The sequence below is a fragment of the Epinephelus lanceolatus genome, chromosome 4, assembly GCF_041903045.1.
Source record: "Epinephelus lanceolatus isolate andai-2023 chromosome 4, ASM4190304v1, whole genome shotgun sequence".
Lineage (NCBI taxonomy): Eukaryota > Metazoa > Chordata > Actinopteri > Perciformes > Serranidae > Epinephelus > Epinephelus lanceolatus.
The window spans coordinates 21,161,703-21,184,283 of record NC_135737.1 but is presented as its reverse complement, the minus strand read 5'-3'; the positions used below and the strand labels follow the sequence as shown (position 1 = coordinate 21,184,283).

Sequence of the window (22,581 nt, the reverse complement as noted above, 5' to 3'; positions counted from 1 at the left end):
ATCCATGGTGGGTCCATGAACTTTTTGTCTCGTTCCTCAGACTATTCCTTAGCAGTTTTTGTGGTGTGGCATGGCGCATTGTCCTGTTAGGTGGGCCACTTTTACTGAGAAGTACCATTGCCGTAAGGGGGGTATCTGGTCTGCACTGGTGTTTAGGTGGCATCCCCAGAGGTACCTCTGGGGTAACAGCACAACATCTAAGGAATGTGCTGTTACCCCAGAGGTACCCCCGATCCATGGTGGGTCCTCCTTGGACCAGACTTGGCTCTGACCTGTCAAGGCATGGACGCAGGACCTCTGGAGGGTGTCCATTGGTGCCTGGCATCGGGGCGTTACTTTCAGATCATTTGAGTCCCGTGGGTTGTGAGATGGGGTACCAGCACATCTTACAGATGTTTGATCAGATTGGGATCTGCTGTATTTCAAGGCCAGGTTAATGCCTTGAGCTCTTTGTCCCATTCCTGGGGTCATTCCTGAGCAGTCTTTGTGGTGTGGCATGGTGGCTTGTCCTGCTGGGGGGCCACTGCAATTCACCAGTGCTATTGCAATGAGGGGGTTTACTGGTCTGCAACTGTGTTCGGGTGGGTGGAGCACATCAAGTGGTATCCACATGAATGCCAGGATCCAAGGTTTCCAAACAGAACATTGCATTGTAACAAGATGATCAACGTTGTTCACTTCACCCGCCAGTGGTTTGAATGTTTTGGCTGACTGGTGTACTAAAACACAGCTGCAAAGATACATTAAGTATCTATTCATTTTCAAACAAACACTGTGAAAGTCATGAGATGCTTCAAAAAAGCTCAAAATGTCCTCCTGTGTTTTGAACATACTGTTTCTTACACACTGTGAAGATTTGTTTGTGTGTGATCACATATCATTAAATATGATCACAGCTGTTATATTGATTTATTATCTGTTAATACACCAGTTACAGATGCTTCACAAAAAGAGTTTTAGACAACTATTGATAAAAAATGTCCTTATCTCTGCTACATTATCATGTGTTTAAGGCCACTAACTGACTGTTTACATAAGTTCTGCTTATAAGTGCTAAATATGTGGGGTGTAAGAATACTGTCATCCTCTTTTCAAGATCCAAGCTTTGCCCCAAAATGAGAGGAAACTGAATCTTAAAACCTACGCAGGCTTTCTGCTGATAAAAGTTATTATAGCATCTTCCCCATTGGAGAACCTTACAGAGCCTTGTCTCCCCCTAGTGGGATCCAATAGATCTTACACCCTTGTTAATAACAACGGGCTGCATTTGAATTCAGCCTCATGTCGAGTGATCATGTCCCTCGTCGTCCCACACCCCACTCTGCTTCCGCGGTCGTCGTGCAGCTTTCACAGAAGCCTTATAAATAGTACTTGGGAATCAAATATTTATCATCTCAATTCGCCTGTGTACCTCCCTGCAGCCGACACACACACTGCTGCTGCTCCTGAAGCACAAGAAGGAAACGCCACCGATACAGTTAACCCACACAAAAAATTTAATACCCTTCGTGAGGGGATAAATGGTCCAAACTTTGACATACTAAATAGGGAGAGGTGTGATGACACAGGTTTTTAATGTAAAAACTTGCAGCCAACACCCAAATGCTTTGTAAAAAGTCATGTGACATATGACTTACTTACTTACATAGTTAGTACACATACACCAATGTTTTAATATACTTATATATGTCTTTTTTGTTTGTTGTCTTTTTATCTAGACCAGCCAGATACAGTACCGATTAATATACAGTCACATCTGGAACAATATCTATTTAACATCATACAGTCCGACTGTCAAAGAGGAATCAGCGGTTGGCTCCCAGGTCCATCCTCTCTATGGTAACATTAGAAATCGGCATGTGTAAAATCCTGTTCTTTTCTTTTTTTTTTAAATTATTATTATTGTATAGACTGGTGGTGATACTTGTCCTTGTATCTCGTGTCTTCTGTGCAAAAGTTTTTTTTTTTGTTTTTTTTTTCTGAAAGAACCCAAAACATGATTGACATAACAGGATACCTGGCTGTTCACTTTACAGTTATGATGGATTTTTTTTTTCTTGTTTTTTTTTAAACAATTAAACAGTCACATCCAAACGCCACACCCCCTTGGCATGTCACAGAGAAAAAAAAAAAAGGAGAAAATTAAAAAATCCAAAGAAACGCCTTCCATTATCAGAATGGGCGGGAGGCAATGACAGAGAGGACGGTTTATGACTACAGTGAGCAGCATCCTCCATTCGTACATTTTTTTTTAGAATAAGGCACTGCTGCATAAACAAAGGACATGGCCAACAAACCTCTCTGGGAGTATGATGGGGAGGCAGGATGAAGGGAGACTGTGTTCTTCTCCAGCAACTCACAGAAAGTTTGCATGTGTACGTAAATGTGCTTATGTTCATTATCTGCTGTGTGCAGGGAAAGTATGTGTTATATGGCATGTAGACATATTTGTGTTTTTACATGTGTGTCCCACGTGTGACCGAACCGGTTTTATTTTCGGCTACACTGCTCTCCTCAGACTGTGCTCTCCAGCATCCACTCAGTGCTGCTGAATGTAACTCTCCTATTGGCGAGCGGCGATGACTCCATGTTGAGCTGGTTGGTGGACTTGTGCCACCTCGTCCTCGCTCTGCGTGGATAACTATGACTCTGAAAAATGGAGTAATCCCCTCCGTCAAAAGAGAATCTGTGCCTAGTTCGTGCCAGCTCATTAGGGAGCAATCCCATGTTGGCCAGTGCATTTTTCTTGTCCTTGAGCCTGGGAGCCTCCTTGGTGCCAGCGTTGGGGCCTATGAGACACAGGGACATGGTGGAGCCCGTCAGGCTACTGTCCGTCTGCGTGTCCTCAGATGGGGGGCCAGAGCACTGTGCATCCAGGCTGGTTCTTCTCTTCATCTTGTCTGCATTTAGCGGAGGCAGCTCCACCTCCAAGATGGCAGTAGTGGATGCTGGATCCTCCTTCTTCTCATTGTCCACCCTTAGTACCAGCGCCATGCACTCTTTGGGTGCATGAGCTTCCCGCTGGCCCTCATCAGTCGGTTGCTTGGAGGCGGAGCGTTGGAGCCGCTGCTGGCTGCCATTGGTCTGCGAGTGCATGCTGGAACTGACCTTGGTCTTACTGTCCTCTGGGCTGCTGTAGGCCTTGTAACGGATCATCAGGATGATAATGAACACCAGTACCGAAGCAACAATTATACCACCAATAATGATGATCATAGTGCCTCCCAGGAACTGGCTGTGCATGAAGCGGCACTGGCTGACCTCACTGGCAGTGTGGAACTGCACACATCCAACCACACGTGTGGCTGTTAATGATGTGATGCCGTCGTCGTAAACCGCCAGTACACAAAGGTCATACTCCCGCCCTGCGGCCAGATCATTGATTAAGAAGTTCTTGCTGGTAGATGGGATCATTCTGCAGAGAGAAGAAACATAGTGCGGTGGTGAAGATGTTGACGATTAATCATTGGAATTACAACGCCCACATATACTGATTTGCATAAGGTGTATTAAATCACACAAAGGTGTCAGTTCCACACAACAAAAAGACAACAGGGCCGACGCAGCTCTTGCATTCTGGTAGACAAACATAAAAAGCACAGCACTTCATTAAAGTTGACTTATACAAGAATATGTTATATCATAAAATAGCAGTGAAAAGTTGCTCTGTTGGGTTTGTGTATGAAATGACAGCAAGGGTAAACCACAAGGTGATAAACAAAGCAGAGGAGGCTCGCTGTCTAAAGAATATGCCACAACAGCTGCAGTTTGCAGGACAAGTGACGCATGATGTGAAGGCAGTTTTGATGTGTGAATACCTAAGGTCACATTTTGTCGGCAACTGCGAAATTACACGACTCTAAATACGATGGAGAGAGGCATTGTCTTCAGGTCAACATTGGCGCTAATATAATTAGAAGCGTGTTCCTTTTCCCAAAGGGGGATTTTGATGGTTATCATTTGTAGGTAATAATGTACCTCCTAAAGACAAAACAACACTCAGCTCCATGCCTAAACTGGATGAGAAAATTATACAGGAGAGCGACTCATTATATCTGATAAAACCTGGGAAAAAAAAAAAAAAAAAAAAAAGTCGATGACTATTATTATCTCGCTCCATGAATACATAAATCCTGAAGTGCTTCTTGGTGTACCAGATTCGGTTCATGTGCGTCACATATTGCATAAGGAACGCATCAAACTTATTCTCATATTTAAAACAGTATTTCAAGGTGGTCTGCAGATGTTTATACTCACTGTTGAGAAGAGGGTTAGCTCATTTTCAAAACCATAAACACTTTTAATTTTGCTCAGGTTCATGGATATTTCTCACTTTAAATATTACACATTGCAACTTAACTTATATATTGCAACTTACTCTAAAAAAAAATGCCTACTGTATATTGACCTTTGTCTTGTACAGTATGTCTGTATTTGTTGCAGTGGTGGAAAGTGACTCAAGTACTTTCCTTGTATGATACCTCATACTCCTCCTCCGTCACATTTTAGAGAGAAATATTGTGCTTTTTACACCAATACAGTACATTTGTTTTGCAGAAATGGTTACTCTGCACTTTTCAGATTAATATTTAATATACAAAACATATAGTCAGCTCCTGAAATATGAGCTCCATCTCGACTACAACACTAAAACACTGTTAACATGTTAATGCTACAATGGTGATCATTAAATATAATAATAAAACACTCTAAAGGGGCCATTATGGATAAGATACTATACTAAATGTTGCTAATACTCTGTGATTGAAAGTAACTAGGTACATTTACCCAAGTGCTGTGCTTTTCATGACAGTTTCCATTTTACCTTATTCATCTACTTAACTACATATTAAATGGGAATGTTGTGCTAATTAACGTAACAGCTGTGGTTACTTCTAAGAGGTAAGGATGGGAATCGAGAACCGTTTCCAGTTGGGAATTGGTTCCAATTTGCCTGATCCATCAGAATCATATGGCTCCTAGTTTATTTACTCGTGCTATCGACGCCTGCATGCTTGTTCTAACAGCTGCGCAGTGCAAAACTTGCAGCAAAAAGGAGTCATGGCAGAGAGGACGAGCAGGTCCAAAGGGTGGCTTCGTTTCACAAAGAAAGACCACAGCAGTGCTGCTTGTAATGTTTGTAAAATGATTATTAATTTAAGACTTGGAACACTAGCAACATGATGAAACATCTCTCTATGCAACTCGGGCTTAAATTACAGAAATGCCGTGTATTTGACATTTGTATTTGCATGAGTGTCATCATGCTTCCCAACAGAGCAACACATACGTTACCAGGGGTAAAAGCAGATATTTTCTTTGACTAAGAAAATCTAAATAAAAAATAATTCTGTAAAAATATTCTCTCATATCATCTACACTGTTTAGACTCAAACATGATAAAACAGTTGCATTGACACTGAAAAACCTGTAAAGAAAAGTCTTTTCTTCCACAGAAAACTGATCAGGAATCAATGAGGAACTCAATAAAGAATCAGACCGATGAGCAGAATTGACAAAGCCATTGTTTATCATAGAATCTTTTCAATTCCCATCCTTATTCAGGGCAATATTTTACATTTAAAATATAATAATTTAAAAAGACGACCAGTGCTCTTCAAGCTTTCTGGCTTTTGATCCCTTACATAAAATGAGTGTATAGTTGAGGCTTTTGCAACATTTTGGACATCTATGTGTTATTAGCAGTTCACCAACAAAAGATTTCCCCTTTAAATGGTTTAATTTAAATGACGACGATGATGAGGCCCAGAAAGTCTGCAGAACTGATCGGGAACCACTGGACCAATCAAGCGAACTGTATATAAACTAGTTAAAGCTAGCTCCACCTCCACCAGCTACAACAGTAAAATGCTGCCTAGGCATTTTAAATACAAGACTGGAGACTGCAGTATTTTTATAGTGTGGTTTTGCTACTTTACCTTCAGTAAGTAACTGATTAAAAAACTTCTCCCACCACTGCAACCAAGCCTATCATTAGACAACCACATCTAATCACATTCTGTGTTTCAACCAATTAATGCCGGCACTTGCTAATGATACAAACAGTTACATGCAGTGAAATAGTCGGGCCTCATGTTATTGTTTATTGTCATATTATGTTTTTTATGATGCTGAAAGGGCCCTTTAGTTCTTTGGAGTGCTGGACTCCACAATTTCTTCAGCTGATTGCAACAACCTATTCAGATATCAGATTTCAAAAATTGTTTACTGGATCTGTAAATGTCTTAATTGAACTGTACATGTTATGCATATTGTTATGACTGCGCATTTGAAGGCATTATAATTAATGGAAAAATATTCCTCCTCGGTTTATCCCCCGGACTACACTATAGGGGTTCTGCGTATTTTTGGACATACTTAATCATTTTGCATCTCTGGGATCTGTCAATCTGCCATAACGGACCGTTGTGTCATTCAGCAGATGGTAACTCCAGATGTCTCACCTTTCCTTGTGTCCCTGCTCTACCACCCTCCCCTCTCTGCATCCAACCACCCCCTCCACCGTGGCTTACCTGTACACCAAAGTATCATCTGCCGTGCTGTTGTACTGAATCTGGTACATCCTGATGCCGGGGATATGGCGTTCAGATGGCCAACGGATCACAGCGGAGGAGGAGGTAAGCTCGGTGACCATCACCCTCCTGTCCTGCTTGTCGTAGCCCTTGGTGTCATTGCCAGATTTGGAGGAGGTGGTGATGTCTGAGAGGCCAGGGTCCTCACGCATGTGGCCTGTGTTGTTAACAAACAAGGGTAAGGGGATCATGTTGATCTCAACAGCAGCTGTGGCGATGCCTGCGGCATTGGACGCAACACAATTAAATGCCCCGCTGTCCTTCAGCGTGGTGATGAGAATATCAAGGGTGCCATTATCATACAGAATAGTGCGGGAGTTATTATGCACCAGCTTGCCGTCTGGCGACCGCCAGTGTATATCAGGATCTGGATCACCCACTGCTTTGCATTTAAGAGTCACACCCTGCCCTTCCATCACATAGGGCTTAGTGGAAAGATGCTTTGTGATCAGAGGAGGCTCACAGATAAACTCCTCCTCTTGGATGGACCAGAAATACTTGTCCATGAGGTGCTCTGGCGAGGCACAGGTCTCCAGATCATCCTCCCTTGTCAGCCTGCGGAGCCACAGCAGCTCACAGTTACAGTGAAGAGGGTTGCCACCAAAGCTCACAGCCAGCGTGGAGGAGCTGGATCCCTTGGCATCAGACAGGACCTGAGCATGCTGGAACAGGCTGTCTGGCGGCAGCTTCTGCAGCCTGTTAGAGGTCATGTCCAGGCGGACCAGCTTGGTGAGCAGTGTAAAAGTCCCCGCTCCAATGTGGTCAATCAGGTTGTGGTCCAGTGTGAGCGTGTTAATATTGGTCATTCTGGCTATGGCTTCCCAGGGAAGGCTGCGCAGGTTGTTATTGGAAAGATCCAAGTCCTCTATGGTGGAAACAAACTCATCAAACGAGGTGGGGGCCACCTGGTGGATCTGGTTGTTTCCAAGGATGAGGTGCCGCAGGTTGACGAGGCCTTTAAAGTGGTCGGTCTTTATCACGCTGAGGCGGTTTCCATCCATGTGGAGCGCCCGCAGCGCCCGCAGCCCGAGAAAGGCATGGGGGGTGATCTGGCTGATGGTGTTACGAGACAGGGTGAGGTGGACCAAACTGGTCATGTTGAAAAAGTCTTTCCTGCGGATGATGGTGATGAAGTTGTCTGTGAGTCGCAGCTCCACCGTTTTGCGGTCGATGGTGGGGGGCACGAACAACAGACCAGTCTTAGCGCAGAGCAGAGTCAGGGTGGGGGAGAGGTGCTGACAGATGCAGCGGCCGGGGCAGCTGTATCCCTTCACCAGAGCTGCACACAGCAGCACGCACAGAACCAGCCGGTCCATTGTTAATCAGTTTCCAGGTCCTGTGTGTGAGACAGAGAAAGAAAAATAGGAGAGGCATTGAGTCGAAAAATAGAGATCTTTGAATTAATAAATAGCATCGCAGCTTTTATGAAAGCCTGCTGCAAAAATCAAGAGTCTGACCAAGATTGTTGAGACTGCCAGCAAGGTATCAATCACAAAATGAAATGGAGCTTTTCTGAAATAATGGCACCTGGGATGATGAAAGGCTGCACCAACACTGTCAGAAGCCCATGTCTCTGTAGCCTTTTAATGGAAATAACAGAATGTTTTTTTGTGCCACCAGGCTGCATCACCATTGAACCATATAATTTCTTGAATGATCACAGGGCAGTTTTCCTATATTAGGTAACTATATGCCATGTACATTTCCATCATAAAACACGGCCTGTGTGTTTTCCTTGCTCTGAGTTCCACATCAGGATGGAGAATTAAAGGTAGAAAAGGGCGCTTGTCAGCAGCGCTCAAGGATTTTCATGACCTTTTCATGCTCTCTGCTCTCCCCATGCTTCTGAGATGTACTACAAAATTAGACAGAAACCTGTCATGTAAATCACAGCAACAAAAAGTAAAAGGTGAAAGCGGCGGCTTGTTTTCGAGTCCGTTGGACGGCGGCACCGAGGATGTTCTGATTTTCTGATTCCCATTTAGAAGTATTGATTTCAGTCTTGGAGAGAACACGCCTGTGGTGACAGGAGTAAGAAGTGATCCTTGGCTGCAATAACCATAAGAGACCCCAGTGGAACACAAATGGTGATGTGCTGATGCCACATTGTCAGTGGTTTTACCCTCTTTGGCATCCATCTTGATCGCTAACGCCTAAAGCTTCACAGTTGATGAGAGAGCCTGTTAACGCCGTTAAAGTAAAGAGATGACAACTGACTTTTGGTTTCCTGGTTTAGAGAGTGACATTTGGGTTGCTACAGCCCACCACCCCACCCAGCCCCACAGGGTGACACTTTTGATCCCCTTATTTTAGAGGTCCAGCATAATTATTTGACTTCACTCAGGAAGAGCTGACTGATGATTTTCATGGTGTCTGTTTTTCCCCATTTTTGATGCCTCATCCAGTTTGTCATGACTAATTTTAGAGACTCTATCTATCTTCCACCATGTTGAGGTGGTGCTGACATCCTTAACACCACTGATTTTGTCCCCCGTTGTGCCCAAAGCAAAAGCATCTAATGCTCACAGTACCAATAACCCTAAATTAAATTTGATTTAAAATCGCCTGGGGTGAGATTCATGGAATATTTTAAATGCCACATGTCAAATTTCATAGCAGAAATAAAGTACAAGCCAAGCTCTCTTGCCCCCAGTCTCTCGTGCTCTTGCTTTGCACAAAGACTCTGTTTTCACATGTGTCTTAAACTCAACAAACTTGTTCTGATGAGAGCTGTTATGCATGTTCGAGATAGCGAGAGAAGTGTGAAATTGCGAGTGCATTTCTGCCATTTTACATCAACCTGCGCTGCATTTGCCAGCCAACGATGAGAATTCACAAATACTTTTTCCCTTTCGCTCTCTTGCACAGACACACACTCACGCTGCTGTCTGGCTACTGTCTGACAGACAACAGGGCACCTCGTTAACTATGGACTACCGCTGTCCAATCAGAGCTCTCATTAAAATCTGGGTTTGCATGATGTCATTTTCTAGGACAGTTTGAAGCACAAGTTCAAACCAGTGGTACAGTTTCTGAAAGCTCGTTTAGTGAATTTACTCAGCACTGACAGTTGTATTACATTGACTCCGCAGACCATTAGACTGTATTTAATAAAAGATACTGGACCTTCCCTTGTTTGTGTTTACACTTCTTTCCCTTCCTGTTATGACTCTGCAGGCTAAGCTGCAACCTCCATCTCTGAAATACAACCACCTTAACTGTTTGAAATTGAAAAAAAAAAAAAATCGCTTCTGTGCAATTTATTTAACAAAGAATACACATGCAAGAGAAAAACACAACATGCACACATAGTTAAACCATTTCCATGTGCAGAAACACGCACTAGGTGGTACACTGTGTGAGAAAACTCAAAACCCCCCTGAGAGAATTTATTTATTTAGTGATGCTCCTTTATTGTTGGCAGCACAGTGTGCCTGCCTTGTCTAAATTAATTCCCCAAACTTCCTTTTTTAAAGATGCTGGGAAAGCTAAAACAAAAAAGTAGGTTAGTGCAGATCATACTTCCTATTGAACAGACTCCTATATAAGAGACCACAGTACTGTTAGATCATTTCAACAGTGTTATGATCTTTGGTTCAGATTAAGTGCAATACTGTTGCCCAAGTTTGTGTAGCTTCATTAGAGGAGTGATCTCCCTCGATTGTGTTAGTTTTCAGATGGTAACTAGGCCACAAAGCTCATGGTTTCTCCGAGGACCATCTGTACCCGAGCATTTCCTGCCACACCGTCGAGGATACTCTATTGATCTTTCAGCATCTCGCGGAGGGAGGGGGGGACTTTGTTGCCACGGCAACTCTGGTGTAGAATGTAGGTCTCTGAATTGCATTAAGATGATGTTGAGCTGCCCGAAAACGCAGGGCCTCAATCTTAATGGGTGCTGAGAAGGTGAGGAGGGATGTGAACGGATGTATGAATGGCCGAGTAAATTAAAAGAAAAGGGCAGCTCCGCCTCACATTTCTATTTCTGTTTTATTGCTTAATATTAGCAGTGGCCACCCAATCAATAACACAGGGTGAATGGGAGTTTAGTTGTTTTTTGTTTTTTTTTAATATCCAGTCATGCGGTAGCACAGCCTCTCACAGGGGATTCCTCTGATGGATTTCTACAATTTAATTGAGAATAGCTTGTATTCACATTCTGACATATTCAGGAACTAAATTAACAAACAAAAATGGACACACAATAACATACACCCATGCACACATTTATACCCATACATGCACATTGTGCACACCCACAGATATATGGAGACCTAAACATTTGCATTCTCCTTCAGTCTGAGCTTCAGAAAGTAGTTTTATAATTTAGTCACATTTCAACTTTATTTGCAAAATCCAATTAAAGCTTATCCCTATTTACTTAAGGTGACCATTATGCTGCGTTATGATTAAAATTTGAATATTTGCACCTCCTGGGCCACCCCAGAGTGGACCTGACATTAAATACTACGCTCAAGTTTTCTAAATGTGGATCATTCTACAGCCTGAAATCCATAGAGCTTCCTTTGACATCTGTTGCCGTTGGCTACAAAAGGTAAAAAAAAAAAAAAAAAAGCCCTGCGGACTGCCAGAAACAACCTGAATATGAGATCTGAGCTGCATGAGATATGGAATTTGAATCAAATTTTGAGCCGGTGAGCACTGATAAAACGACACGCTCCATTTTTTTACTACTAAGTCTAAACTAAGTTGGGGTGTCCGCAGGCATCAGACACTTAAATGCTTTTTAAGAGCTTTTCAACATAGTTTAAAACAAATTTAAGACTGGACAAATACTCTTTTTCTAATTTAAGCGTTAAAGGTAAGTAGTATATATGGTCCCATGCAGAGTTAGGTTATTAGAGTGGGTTAGGTTAATCTATATTTTAAAGTAAAAAGACAGTATAAGGTTCAGTGGTTGGATTAAGGATTCATATTATCAGAAATGTGGACTAGCACCCAGAAGAGCCTGATTTGTTTGACAAAAAGAAATTAATAGATGGATAGATGAAATTAGATAAAATGATTGTGCTGATGAAGACCTCACAAATTCAAAATTAATACTATTCAATGACTTTAAAGGTCTAATATTCATAAAATTAAATTTAAGACCTTTTAAGGACCTGAAAGCACTCTGTAAAAACATTTTTATTAATAATCTATTCAGAGTTGAAGCATTGTGTCTGTCCGAAAAAAGATTAATACATTTAATATTGAGCATTTGCCAATACCATGTCCTACACAAGATTTGTTTTAGTCATGTTTTTATTTAGTTTTGCCTCCATCACACAGCTTAAAAATGCATATCAGAATTCTCTCATCTGTATTAGAGGTTTATTTGAGTGGGTGGGAAAACAAGCATGAATAAAAAAGACTTCATTTAAATGCTGAAAGGTTGCGTGAGATAACAAGCTGCTATTTTCATGGCAGTGGCACTCGGGGGTGAGGGACGATGTGCTGTTTGCAGCTTATGGTGTTGCCGTTAGTGAAGACAGTTAACTATGGGGGAGGTGCTCTTATGCCAGCACATCAGATACCTACTTTCGGCAAAGAGGTGAGAGATTTTAATTTCATGTTGTTTGTGCAATGTCTTTACACTTTTTGTTATGGTTGAGATTTCAGTGTGTGTGAGCCTTTGATCCGGGGAAAGAGATATTCAGAGGCTATGCTATCAGCTGGTTGTCTGCTCTCATACTGGTGGGAGGGATTGTCCTTCAGTTTGGAGCGATCACATATTGATTACTGTGCATTTTAAATGAGCTATAGTGTGACCAGTGGGTGTGTGCAGACATATCATTCATGGTTTGGAGGGTGGTTAAATACTGTACCAGTGGGAGTCGTCCTTTAACCAACCATGTGGAGGTTCCCTGTCCCATGGCGCCCATTCAGACCTTGAATGAATTGTTTATCTTCAATGAAGGTTGTAACTTTTTTTCTGCTTAACATCTGGCTTTGTGGTGATTGTCCTCCTGCCTCTGACAGCGGACCAAACTGTAACAAAAGGACTACAGACGACTAGATCTGAAATGAATGAATCATGTAAATCAGTTATCAGATTTAAACGTCGTGCATTAATGATACTCGTTACCTGGAGAGGTTGGAAAAAGATATATGTTTCTTCCCTGTTCCAAAACTAGGGCTGACCTTCAACTTCATTTTTGAAAATCGAAGCTTCGGAGCTCAGATCGATTTTAAATCGAAGCCTTCGACGATCGACAACTTACAAATTACATAATTTGTAAGTTAATAACTTACAAATTATGGTGAAAAGGTAGTTTCTTGCAACTCTAGTTTTAAGATAAAAATATTCACAAACGAAAAACACTTCTGGTTGCTGATAAGTAGTGTTTAACTTTTGATTTAACACTAAAGATTAAAACCCTTGGCATGCACTGCAGCGCAAGCAGACAGATGTGCGACTCAGAGCAGCATGTGTCACTGACACCAGACTCAGAGTGCAGCGGACCGGTGGAAAATGTCACCATCAGCATATTATTTTACATCAATAAAATCTATTTTATCATTATTTTGAGTCACATTGTTGAAAGAATTTGGTTATCTGTGTTCAAGCAGGATAATAGGTCTCCATTCTTCGCACGTTGGGCTTCCTATTTCCTTGTCGGAGATGGGGTTGCGTTCAAGGTCCCCCCAAAAAAAAAAACGGGAGAAAAAAAGTCTGAATATTAAAAAAAAAACAACCCACAAACAAATCCCGTGCCATCGAACGAAGCTTCGAATTTTTTGGGTCAGCCCTATCCAAAACCAAAATCAAACCCTGAAAAGTGTAGGGTTAGCTAGCTAGCTACTGAAGATATAGACTACTGAATGTATAGACTACTGAATGTATACACATGGAACAGCCTCTCTCGACTTCCCTTGCTGCTGATTGAGTTCGACATCCTGGATATATATCCTTCATACTTGTAAAAGTGCCATAGCTCTTATACCAGTCATGTTTTGTTGAGGAGTTCGTATTAAATACAGTGAAGCTGTAATGCCTCCATTATCCTATGTACAAATAATGCACAACGACATCACCATTATGCAAATGTGCAAAGTCATCTGGCAACTTATAGCATTATTATAGAGATATAGACATAGAGATAATGCTAACTATTTTCACTGGAAAAGGGTTGGCAATACTGTTTGTTGGTTCAAGGGTACTGCAGAAACATACTGTAGTAACTTAAATAAAACCATTATTAGTTTCAGGAGATTTACACTGATGAAAACATAGTTATAAAACATTCCATTCAGACTCCCCTTGATCCTGCATACTGCTCATTTATGCTCAGGGAGATTGTGAAAGAACTTCTTCACTATGTTCTGATATTTTAATTAAAAAATTCTATGCGATATATCGTAGGCGACTGGACTTGCTTGACAACAAACAACAAACATCCCTCTGCATTTCAAACCTAGGAATGCACTGAGACAGAAGCTTGGCCAACCTAAGGACAAAACACCAAGGCAAAAGCTGAGTAATGTATGCAGTTAAATGCAGGCAGGAATGCACAGATTTGTACATTGGCACAAGCACACAGGAGAGGAAGCTCCTAAGGTCAAGACTCAGCTGTCCATTTACATCTAAAGGAGAAGGGAAAATCCTTTGAGGACAGCAATGTTCACATCTTGGCCAGAGAGACAGATGGTTTGAAAGTGGCGTGAAAGAAGCCATCTATGTCAAACTGGAACGAGCATCGTTAAACAGAAGTGGTGGCCTACGACACCATTTATCACCTACTTTCAATGCAGTCCTTGGATCCCTCCCCAGACAGCTTCAAACCCACTCACACCTGCACCCATCTAACCCTGACACCACATGTGATGGCTGGTTGGGTCAGCGACTCACATGTGACCTCAACGACATTGAAATTCAGAGCTCATGTGTGACCAACATCATTAATTGACAAAATAATCTATTGATGCTGTTAATTGCTCCCCTGAAGGCATCATTGTACTTCTCTAGAAGTTCGAGATATCCACAGCCCATCATTAAATTTGCGGATTCATTCTGATCCCGATCCTGAACACTGATACTGCTATTAAATATAACATGTCACGAAACATAAGAGACAATACTCGTGTCAAATTTACGTACAAACCCAATTCTTCATAAAGGCATATGAGCACACTGTAACACATAACCGCCCACGCATAGACACAGGAGGAAACATATCCATGTACATCTACATATTACCGCACAAACAAACAAAATGAAACAAAGATAGAAAGCAGAAAGAGCCCAAGAGGAGAAAACAAAGAGAGGAATACATTAATTCAGATTCCAGGCTCAGACACAACACTTTTAGTGTGTTTGTACTCGTGTTCTGGAACATACCGACGGAAAACATGAACAAAAGATCAGATCGGTTGCTTCTTAAAAATGCTCTTATGGTTCACAAATTCACAACAGAGCTGTGTTAAAAAAAAGAGAAGCAGGTAGATGTGCTATTTCTAAAATAATCAGCTACTCACTTAGAGGGCGTCATAAACAAGATTCAAATGAAAGCTGAAAGATGCCGTCTCTAACAGCCTGTCCTATTTCTGACTGTAAAACACCTTCCTGCTATTGCATTCTTAACACATAGCATCCAGTTTACACATTAAACAGGGCAAGCAGCTGCGAGGATGATTATGCATCCTTGCAACATCTGAGAAAGGCATGAAATACTTGGTTATAGTGTTTCACCTTCTCCGATAGATAGATAGATAGATAGATAGATAGATAGATAGATAGATTAATTCAGACAACTCAGAATGACACATAAATGATAGAACTGTCACACGAGGCGGCCTAATTTAAAAAATATATACACACCAATCAAATAGCGTCTCTTAAATAATTGTCCTGTGTGAATAATGTATATGAGTGTTAACTACCGTCATTAAACTGTACAGGAATGTGCTATTAGCCATCACCTTACATTCATTCTGCATAAAATATGGCCTGCTTAATGTAATCCTGTCATAATAACGTGGTGACAATAGCTTCCTTTAGGAGGGCAGGCAAACCCACCACTGGCCATTAAAATTTTAATTCATATGAGGTTACAGTAGAGTTGACGTTATTGGTCAATCAACAGAAAAGCAATCAGCAATTATTTTTAATAACTTAATAATCCTATGAGTCACTGTTTTAGTATATACTGTTGGTCAGACTAATTTAAGATTTGAGCAGCATGCCACAAAGCTCATGCAATCATGTTTTCATAATCTTAAAAATATTTCAAAAATACAATCAATTTGAACTTTTAAAGACACAAGAGACAATTTTACATGTCTTCATCTCTTCACACCTGGATCACTGCAACAGCCTCTTTCCTTGCCTGAATCAAAAATCTATTAATTGACTCCAGGATATCCAGAATTCAGCTGCCAGGCTTTTAACCAGAACCAAGAGACATGATCACATCACTACACTTTTAGCCTCATTATACTGGCTCCGAGTATGTTTTAGAACAGATTTTAAGATTTCACTGATTAATTTTACAGTCTCCATCCCAGCTGTATCTCCAACATCATAGTGCCGCACACACCAGGACGTACTTCGAGGTCCTCAGGCAGAGGACTTTTGTCTGTTCCATAGGCCCAGCTGAAAACTAAAGGGGATAGAGGATTATGACTGGAACAGTCTGCCTGAGGAAATCAGGTCGGCCGAATCAGTGACTTCTTTTAAGTCCCTTCTTAAAACGTACTTTTATCTGAGAGCATTTCCTGATTTTACCTGAGTTTTTAGCTCATGTTTTTTAATCAGATCTTTTAAAAGTTTTCATTTATAAATATTTATTATTGTATTATTTTTTGGGCATTTTGCCATGATTCTAAGGTGGCCAGTAGAAGGTGACAGGTAATGACAGGAGGAAGAGAGGGGGAATGACTATAATATTTATTTCCAGACAGCCCAGTTGCCAGAATAAAATGTTGGCATTGTACATTTCTGCAAACCACGAATATGTGTTTTTGTTCCATATGTATGATGTTGTTCAAATAACATGTAAATGAGCTTCTCATCAGGAGGAGACAGGGATGGTGGAGAGCGTGAAAGCTAGGCGAGACAGCTGCTAAGCAGCAGACGGCAGAAGTCCAATGTCTGAGACCAACAATAGAATTAAAGAGAATTTGGGGATATGTCCAGTCGTGTCTGTAGCGACCAAACCAAGTGAGGCGCAACGTGATCTTTTCCTAAACATAACCAAATGGATTTTGTGCCTAAACATAACCACACATTAGTCACAAAATAGAAAATTGTAAGGAGAAGGAATGTAAAGTTTCAACATATCTGCAACATATGAAATGTACAAATGTAACGTATTGATTGCAGAAATATACAATGTATGTGGACATTTCCACTTTCGTATGACATTATATAGACTGATTTATCAAAAATAATAAGTAGTTTAACTGAAACTGAAAATAATATTTAGTGGCAGACCTGGATTCAAGTTCCAGTACAAGTTAGTTGAATCTTATTTTGAATGTGACATTGAAAACAGTGACTGAACACAAACAATGACAGAGTCTGTCCTTACCTTGGAAAAACATCTGCCCACAGCCGCTGCATTGTAAGGATATTTTCAGGACATGACTTTGTCAGGAAACCGTAAACGCCAATTAGACAGCACAGGCAGTGGACTGCTAGCTGCCCTTGTGTGACTCTTGTCAGGATGCAGGCATAATTATTGACAGCCTGAGTTCATTGGAGTCGGCTCCTTCTCCACCAGTGGACGCCTAAACGGAGGCTCCATAGCCCCGGGGATTTCTGGTCGCATCTCATCAAGGGGGGATGTGGGGTATCGTCGTAAACAGGAGGAGCATTTGCATATTATAATTATGTCTGCATGCAAAGACGGTCTTCTCAATTACATCCCATTTAAAACTTTCAATGAGGAAGAATTGAGAAGCGCAAACTATTGCAGCTCCATAAACTTTAATTGTAAGAGCTTCCCTAAACAAGATAGAGAACATTAGAGTTACACTGGTGCTGTGTACGTGCACGTCACTTGTTGATGGGACACTTTGGTGATTGATAGTTATTCTTTACCTGCTACCTGTTATTTTTAATTTGAATACCTTCCCTCACAGATATAATCACACTTAAATAACCGCTGCTACAGCTACAAATTACTTAATATATGTTTTCAAAAAATGAGGTGTTTAAAGTTGAAATAAAAAATGCCACTAATTGTTTAGGTTTAGTAAATCAATTTTGTGAGTGCTTGAATATCGCCTGCTGAAGGATGAATAACAAGTATTCACACATAAAAAGGAAATAACATGGGAGGGGATGGAGGACATTCCTGTGATTAATGTTAGCTCCACCTATATCTACACTCACCAGCCACTTTATTAGGTACACCTTGCTAGTACCTAATTAGACCCTCTTTTGCCTTCAGAACTGCTTTAACTCTTGGTGGCATAGATTCAACAAGGTGCTGGAAACATTCCTCAGAGATTTTGGTCCATATTGACATGATAGCATCACACAGTTGCTGCAGATTTGTCAGCTGCACATCCATGATGTGAATCTCCCGTTCCACCACATCCCAAAGGTGCTCTGTTGGATTGAGATCTGGTGACTGTGGAGGCCACTGGAGTACAGTGAACTCATTGTCATGTTCAAGAAACCAGTTTGAGATGATTTGAGCTTTGTGACATGGTGCGTTATCCTGCTGGAAGTAGCCATCAGAAGATGGGTACACTGTGGTCATAAAGGGATGGACATGGTCTGCAACAATTCTCAAGTAGGCTGTGGTGTTTAAACCATGCTCAGTTGGTACTAAGGGGCCCAAAGTGTGCCAAGAAAATATCCCCCACACCATTACACCACCACCACCACCAGCCTGAACCACTGATTGGCTGATTTGCGTTAATGAGCAGTTGAACAGGTGTACCTAATAAAGTGGCCGGTGCATGTATTTTGACAACCTGCATACAGCCTAAGAGAAGGAAATCTCAAAAAATGTGGGCAAAGTTACTGCAATTAATCTGCAGTTTATTTTCTTGATTAATCAATTAATTGTTTGGTCTATAAAATATCAGAAAATAATGAAACATGTCCATCATAATTTCTCAGAGCCTTAATTTGACATATTTGTATATATATTTTTGTCTAAGTAACAGCGTCTAAACCCAAAATATTAAATTTACTGACAAGAACTAGGTAGAAAACATATATCATATATAAATGTAGCAATTTTATTTTATCTTTTATTTATCTATTATTATCTTTTTCCTTTTTCTTTTTTCTCTTTAATCTTATTCTATTTAATGTCCTTTGATTTTCTCTTGCGCTGCTGTGATACTTGAATTCCCCCCCTGGGGATCAATAAAGTATGTCTTATCTTAAATATTCACATTTAAAAAGCTGAAAGCAGTGAATATTTGTGCGCATCAAATACCTGATGAACATTTGTTTAAGAATTTCTCTATATCAGACAATCTCCACACATAATCATGCTATGCAGTGCTCCGTAAATATGTCAAACCACTCATATAATCAACAGGGGACATTATCTTGATTTACATGGATAACATATGAGCACTTTCCCATGTGAAGTGATTATTTCCTGCTTTTTAAGTCTCACAGAATCCTGATTACTGTACATCCACTGCATTCCTTACTGAAATAGTCTCACTAATCACAAACACCATACAATGCATAATACAATTATTGGATGTGGTGTCATTCCAGTCAATCCACTTTATACACAAATTGCCTCCACAACTGAGCCCAAGAAAAACTGAACCTCTGACTGCAGTCCATCTGTTGGCTGTCACAATTAATAGAAAGCATAGGACAATGCACTGCCCTTTGGTTCACAATGGCCATTTGCCCATTTTAGGGTTTGCTGTGAGAGGTTTTGCAGAGTCTCACACTCAGAGAGGAAGCCCGCCTTTTTGAAGTTCACACTTTGGATTGAGGACACTGTGGCAATTATGATAAAGATGAGCTGCACTGCTGCATGTTTTATGATATCATAGGTGGAAGAGAGTGTTCAGATCTTAGACTAAAAAGTAGAGAGGCCACGATTCAAAAAATACAAGTCTGGGATTAAAAATCTCACTGAGAAGTCCAGTGTGTAGGATTACAGGGCATTTATTGGCAAAAATGGAAATAAGTATGTTTTTTTTGTTGTATATCAACTGAAAACAAGAATCATTGTGTTTTCATTACCTTAGAATGTTTATTGAATGTTATTTAAATAGGGAGCGGGTCCTCGTCCATGGAGATCTCCATGTTGCACTGCCATGTTTCTACAGTAGCCCAGAAAGAACAAACCAAACACTACCTCTAGATAGGACCATTTGCGTTTTTGCGTTGGCAACTGTAGTTGGCAACCCCTTTGTGATGAACAGTGTCAGAAAAAAACATATTGGAACCGCTTTATTCAGTCTTTTTACCATTTTTATTAGCTAGTTTGTTTGCTTTGCAGAGGAAGGGACTTCTGCAAATAATTCGGCTCCTGTTAAAAACCTCCTAAACGTCTGGATCTTAGGTTATTAAAGAAAAAAGTGAGCACACATCAGGAGGTGTTGGGCTCGTGGACTGTTTGCAACAAGCTGAACAGCGCCGGAAAAACACTGCTTTATTCTGTGGTTTTTACTGATTTTAATTACCTGTTGCTTGTTTTGGAGAAGAGAAGACCTCTGTGAATAATACTGGTAAAAAACTGAAACTAAAGGACCTCTAACTTGGGAGAAGTTTCAGCCTGTTGCAAGCTGTAATCCTCACTGCTGATGCCACTAAATCCTAAAAAATGTACCTTTAAGTAAAGGTATTACTGGAAAAATAATATACTTAAAGGTTAAAAAATTAAAGCACTCATTATGCAGTGTTGCAAGTGTTATATACACAGGCTCATTATAGGTTTATACCATCTTCATTTGCAAAGTAACTAGTAATGTCAGCTGCCAAAGAATTTTAGTGACATAAAAAGTACAATATTTACATGTGACATGTAGTGGAGTAAAGGTATAACTTGGCATACAATGTTAAATACTTAAGTAAACTACAAATTACTCAGATTTTTAGTATATTTAATGCATGTATCACCACTGAATGATTTGAATATCCTGCTAATGAAGTATAACACACCAGTACATATTCTCTTTACTGACTCCAAAACACTGAATCTGTATCTTTATTTTTGGAGTCATTTTTAGGAGATAGGACTGCCGCAACATCAGCAAATACCTTGACAATAAACAGTGTGGCTGTAACTCTTTTCTCCATGTAGCTATTTCACTGACACCTTCCAAGAGACTGCTAAAGTACAGTCGACGTATTTGTCAAAAAAAAGAGAGGAAAGAAACACAAACAAACAAGCCATGATAAAAGCAGGAGCTGCTAGCAAACAATCTGAGGACAGACGGTGATTCTGAATGACATCTAGCTTATGGGATTTCTATTTCTAGACTATTTTGTAACGCAGTGACAAGAATTGATGATTTACAAACACCGCAGCATGATGGTCTCCTCTATATGTAGTTTCTGCATGTGTTCCCATGTGGCGGGGGCTTTTTCTCATTGTTTGTCCTCTACATTTATCATTTTATCCTCAGACTTGCCATTTTATTTTATTCCTGTCTTCTTGTTCCTAAGCATAGCGGCTCTATGCCCTCCTCGATCTGTGCAGACGAGCTGAATAGACCCTCTGAATTGGTGTCTTGTGGTGCCACTTTGTGCTACAGTGATGCTGAGGAATCCACACTTGGTTTCAAATCCTCCTCCCAAGGCTCCTATACTGCATTGATCCTGCTTTGTATGTACCCTTGCGAGGTAATATGCATGCCTGTTATGTGCCTTACTGCCACAGCCGACTCCAGCAAAGAGCCGATTTACAGAAGAGAGAAAATGTATCAAATGGCTGAACTTAAAACCCTTCCTGGTTGAGATACACTGCATTCATTTTACAACAAGACAGGCATGCACAGAGCATTCATTAATGTAAGCTGTTTCACGCACTGAAGCTGGATTTCTGACCAGCTTGTTTCACTATAAAGGAACCGTGTCTGAAACAAACAATAAAGACCATCTGTTAATCACACAGTGGAATTGCAAATAATGAATTCCTTCAAATCAATTATATCAGCTATAATAAGGCAAAGATTTGGATTTTATTCAAACACATAAACAAACACAGACTGTCACAGACCAATTGTGGGTTTTTTTAAGGACAAAGATACTGAAATTTCCAGTATCTATCTTGAGTTTTCAGTCACGTTAAAAGGTAAGTCTGCCAGTCTACGACTTTAGTCCACACTGAAATATCTAAAAAAAACAAAAATAAAACAAAACAAAAAAATACTGGATGTATTGAAGAAGGCCCTGGGGTAGACCCAGGACACGCTAGAGGGATTACATATCTCATCCGGCCTGGGAACGCCTTGGGGTCCCACAGGAGGAGCTGGAAAGCGCTGATGTGGAGAGGGATGTCTGGGGTGCTCTACTTGGTCTGCTGCCCCTGTGAACCGACCCCAGATAAGTGGATGAAAATGGATGGATGTACTGCAGTAACATTTGTTCAAACATTCATAGTCCCCATAGGATGAATCATAAAGACTTCAGGGATTGTCTAACATTTCCTCTGGCAACATCGATTTGAAATTCTTGGGGTTTTAAGCCTATTTGTAGTAGGGTGCTTGACACCTCTGATGAGTGAATTCTATCATGTTGTTAACATATGTTGTTGCACAGTTTGTTACTGGAGATTGTAGGTTTCAATCCACACTAACTCTGACCTGCATTCAATGGCTCTGTCTGTCTGTCAGCAGCAGCTCCCCGGGAGTTGAGAGCACAGCAACTGGTCAAACTGCCTTCACCATGTCAGCTTCACATGAAGTAATCAACAGTGATTCTACTTATTGATTCATTTAGTTTTTTTCTCAGCCCACTGTAGTGAGCGAGGAGAATCTGCCACTCACAGACAGACTGGGAGCTGATCAATCAGTGTAGATGCGGGTCATAACTTAGAACACACATATA

The 22,581-nt window shown here is 40.8% G+C and overlaps 1 protein-coding gene across 3 annotated transcripts in view; it reads right to left on the bottom strand.

Annotated features, from left to right (window-relative positions):
- Positions 1-1,875: 1,875 nt before the first annotated feature.
- The window catches only part of lrfn1 (leucine rich repeat and fibronectin type III domain containing 1), a 153,981-nt gene continuing 133,275 nt past the window's right edge, over positions 1,876-22,581 (bottom strand). For all 3 annotated transcript variants that reach the window (XM_078167013.1, XM_033632219.2, XM_033632221.2), the window contains 2 exons: positions 6,534-7,929; positions 1,876-3,415 (listed from right to left, as the gene is read on the bottom strand). In XM_078167013.1, the coding sequence (XP_078023139.1) occupies positions 2,515-3,415; positions 6,534-7,909 (2,277 nt within the window). In that variant the 5' untranslated portion in view covers positions 7,910-7,929 and the 3' untranslated portion in view covers positions 1,876-2,514. The remainder of the gene's footprint in view (positions 3,416-6,533; positions 7,930-22,581) is intronic.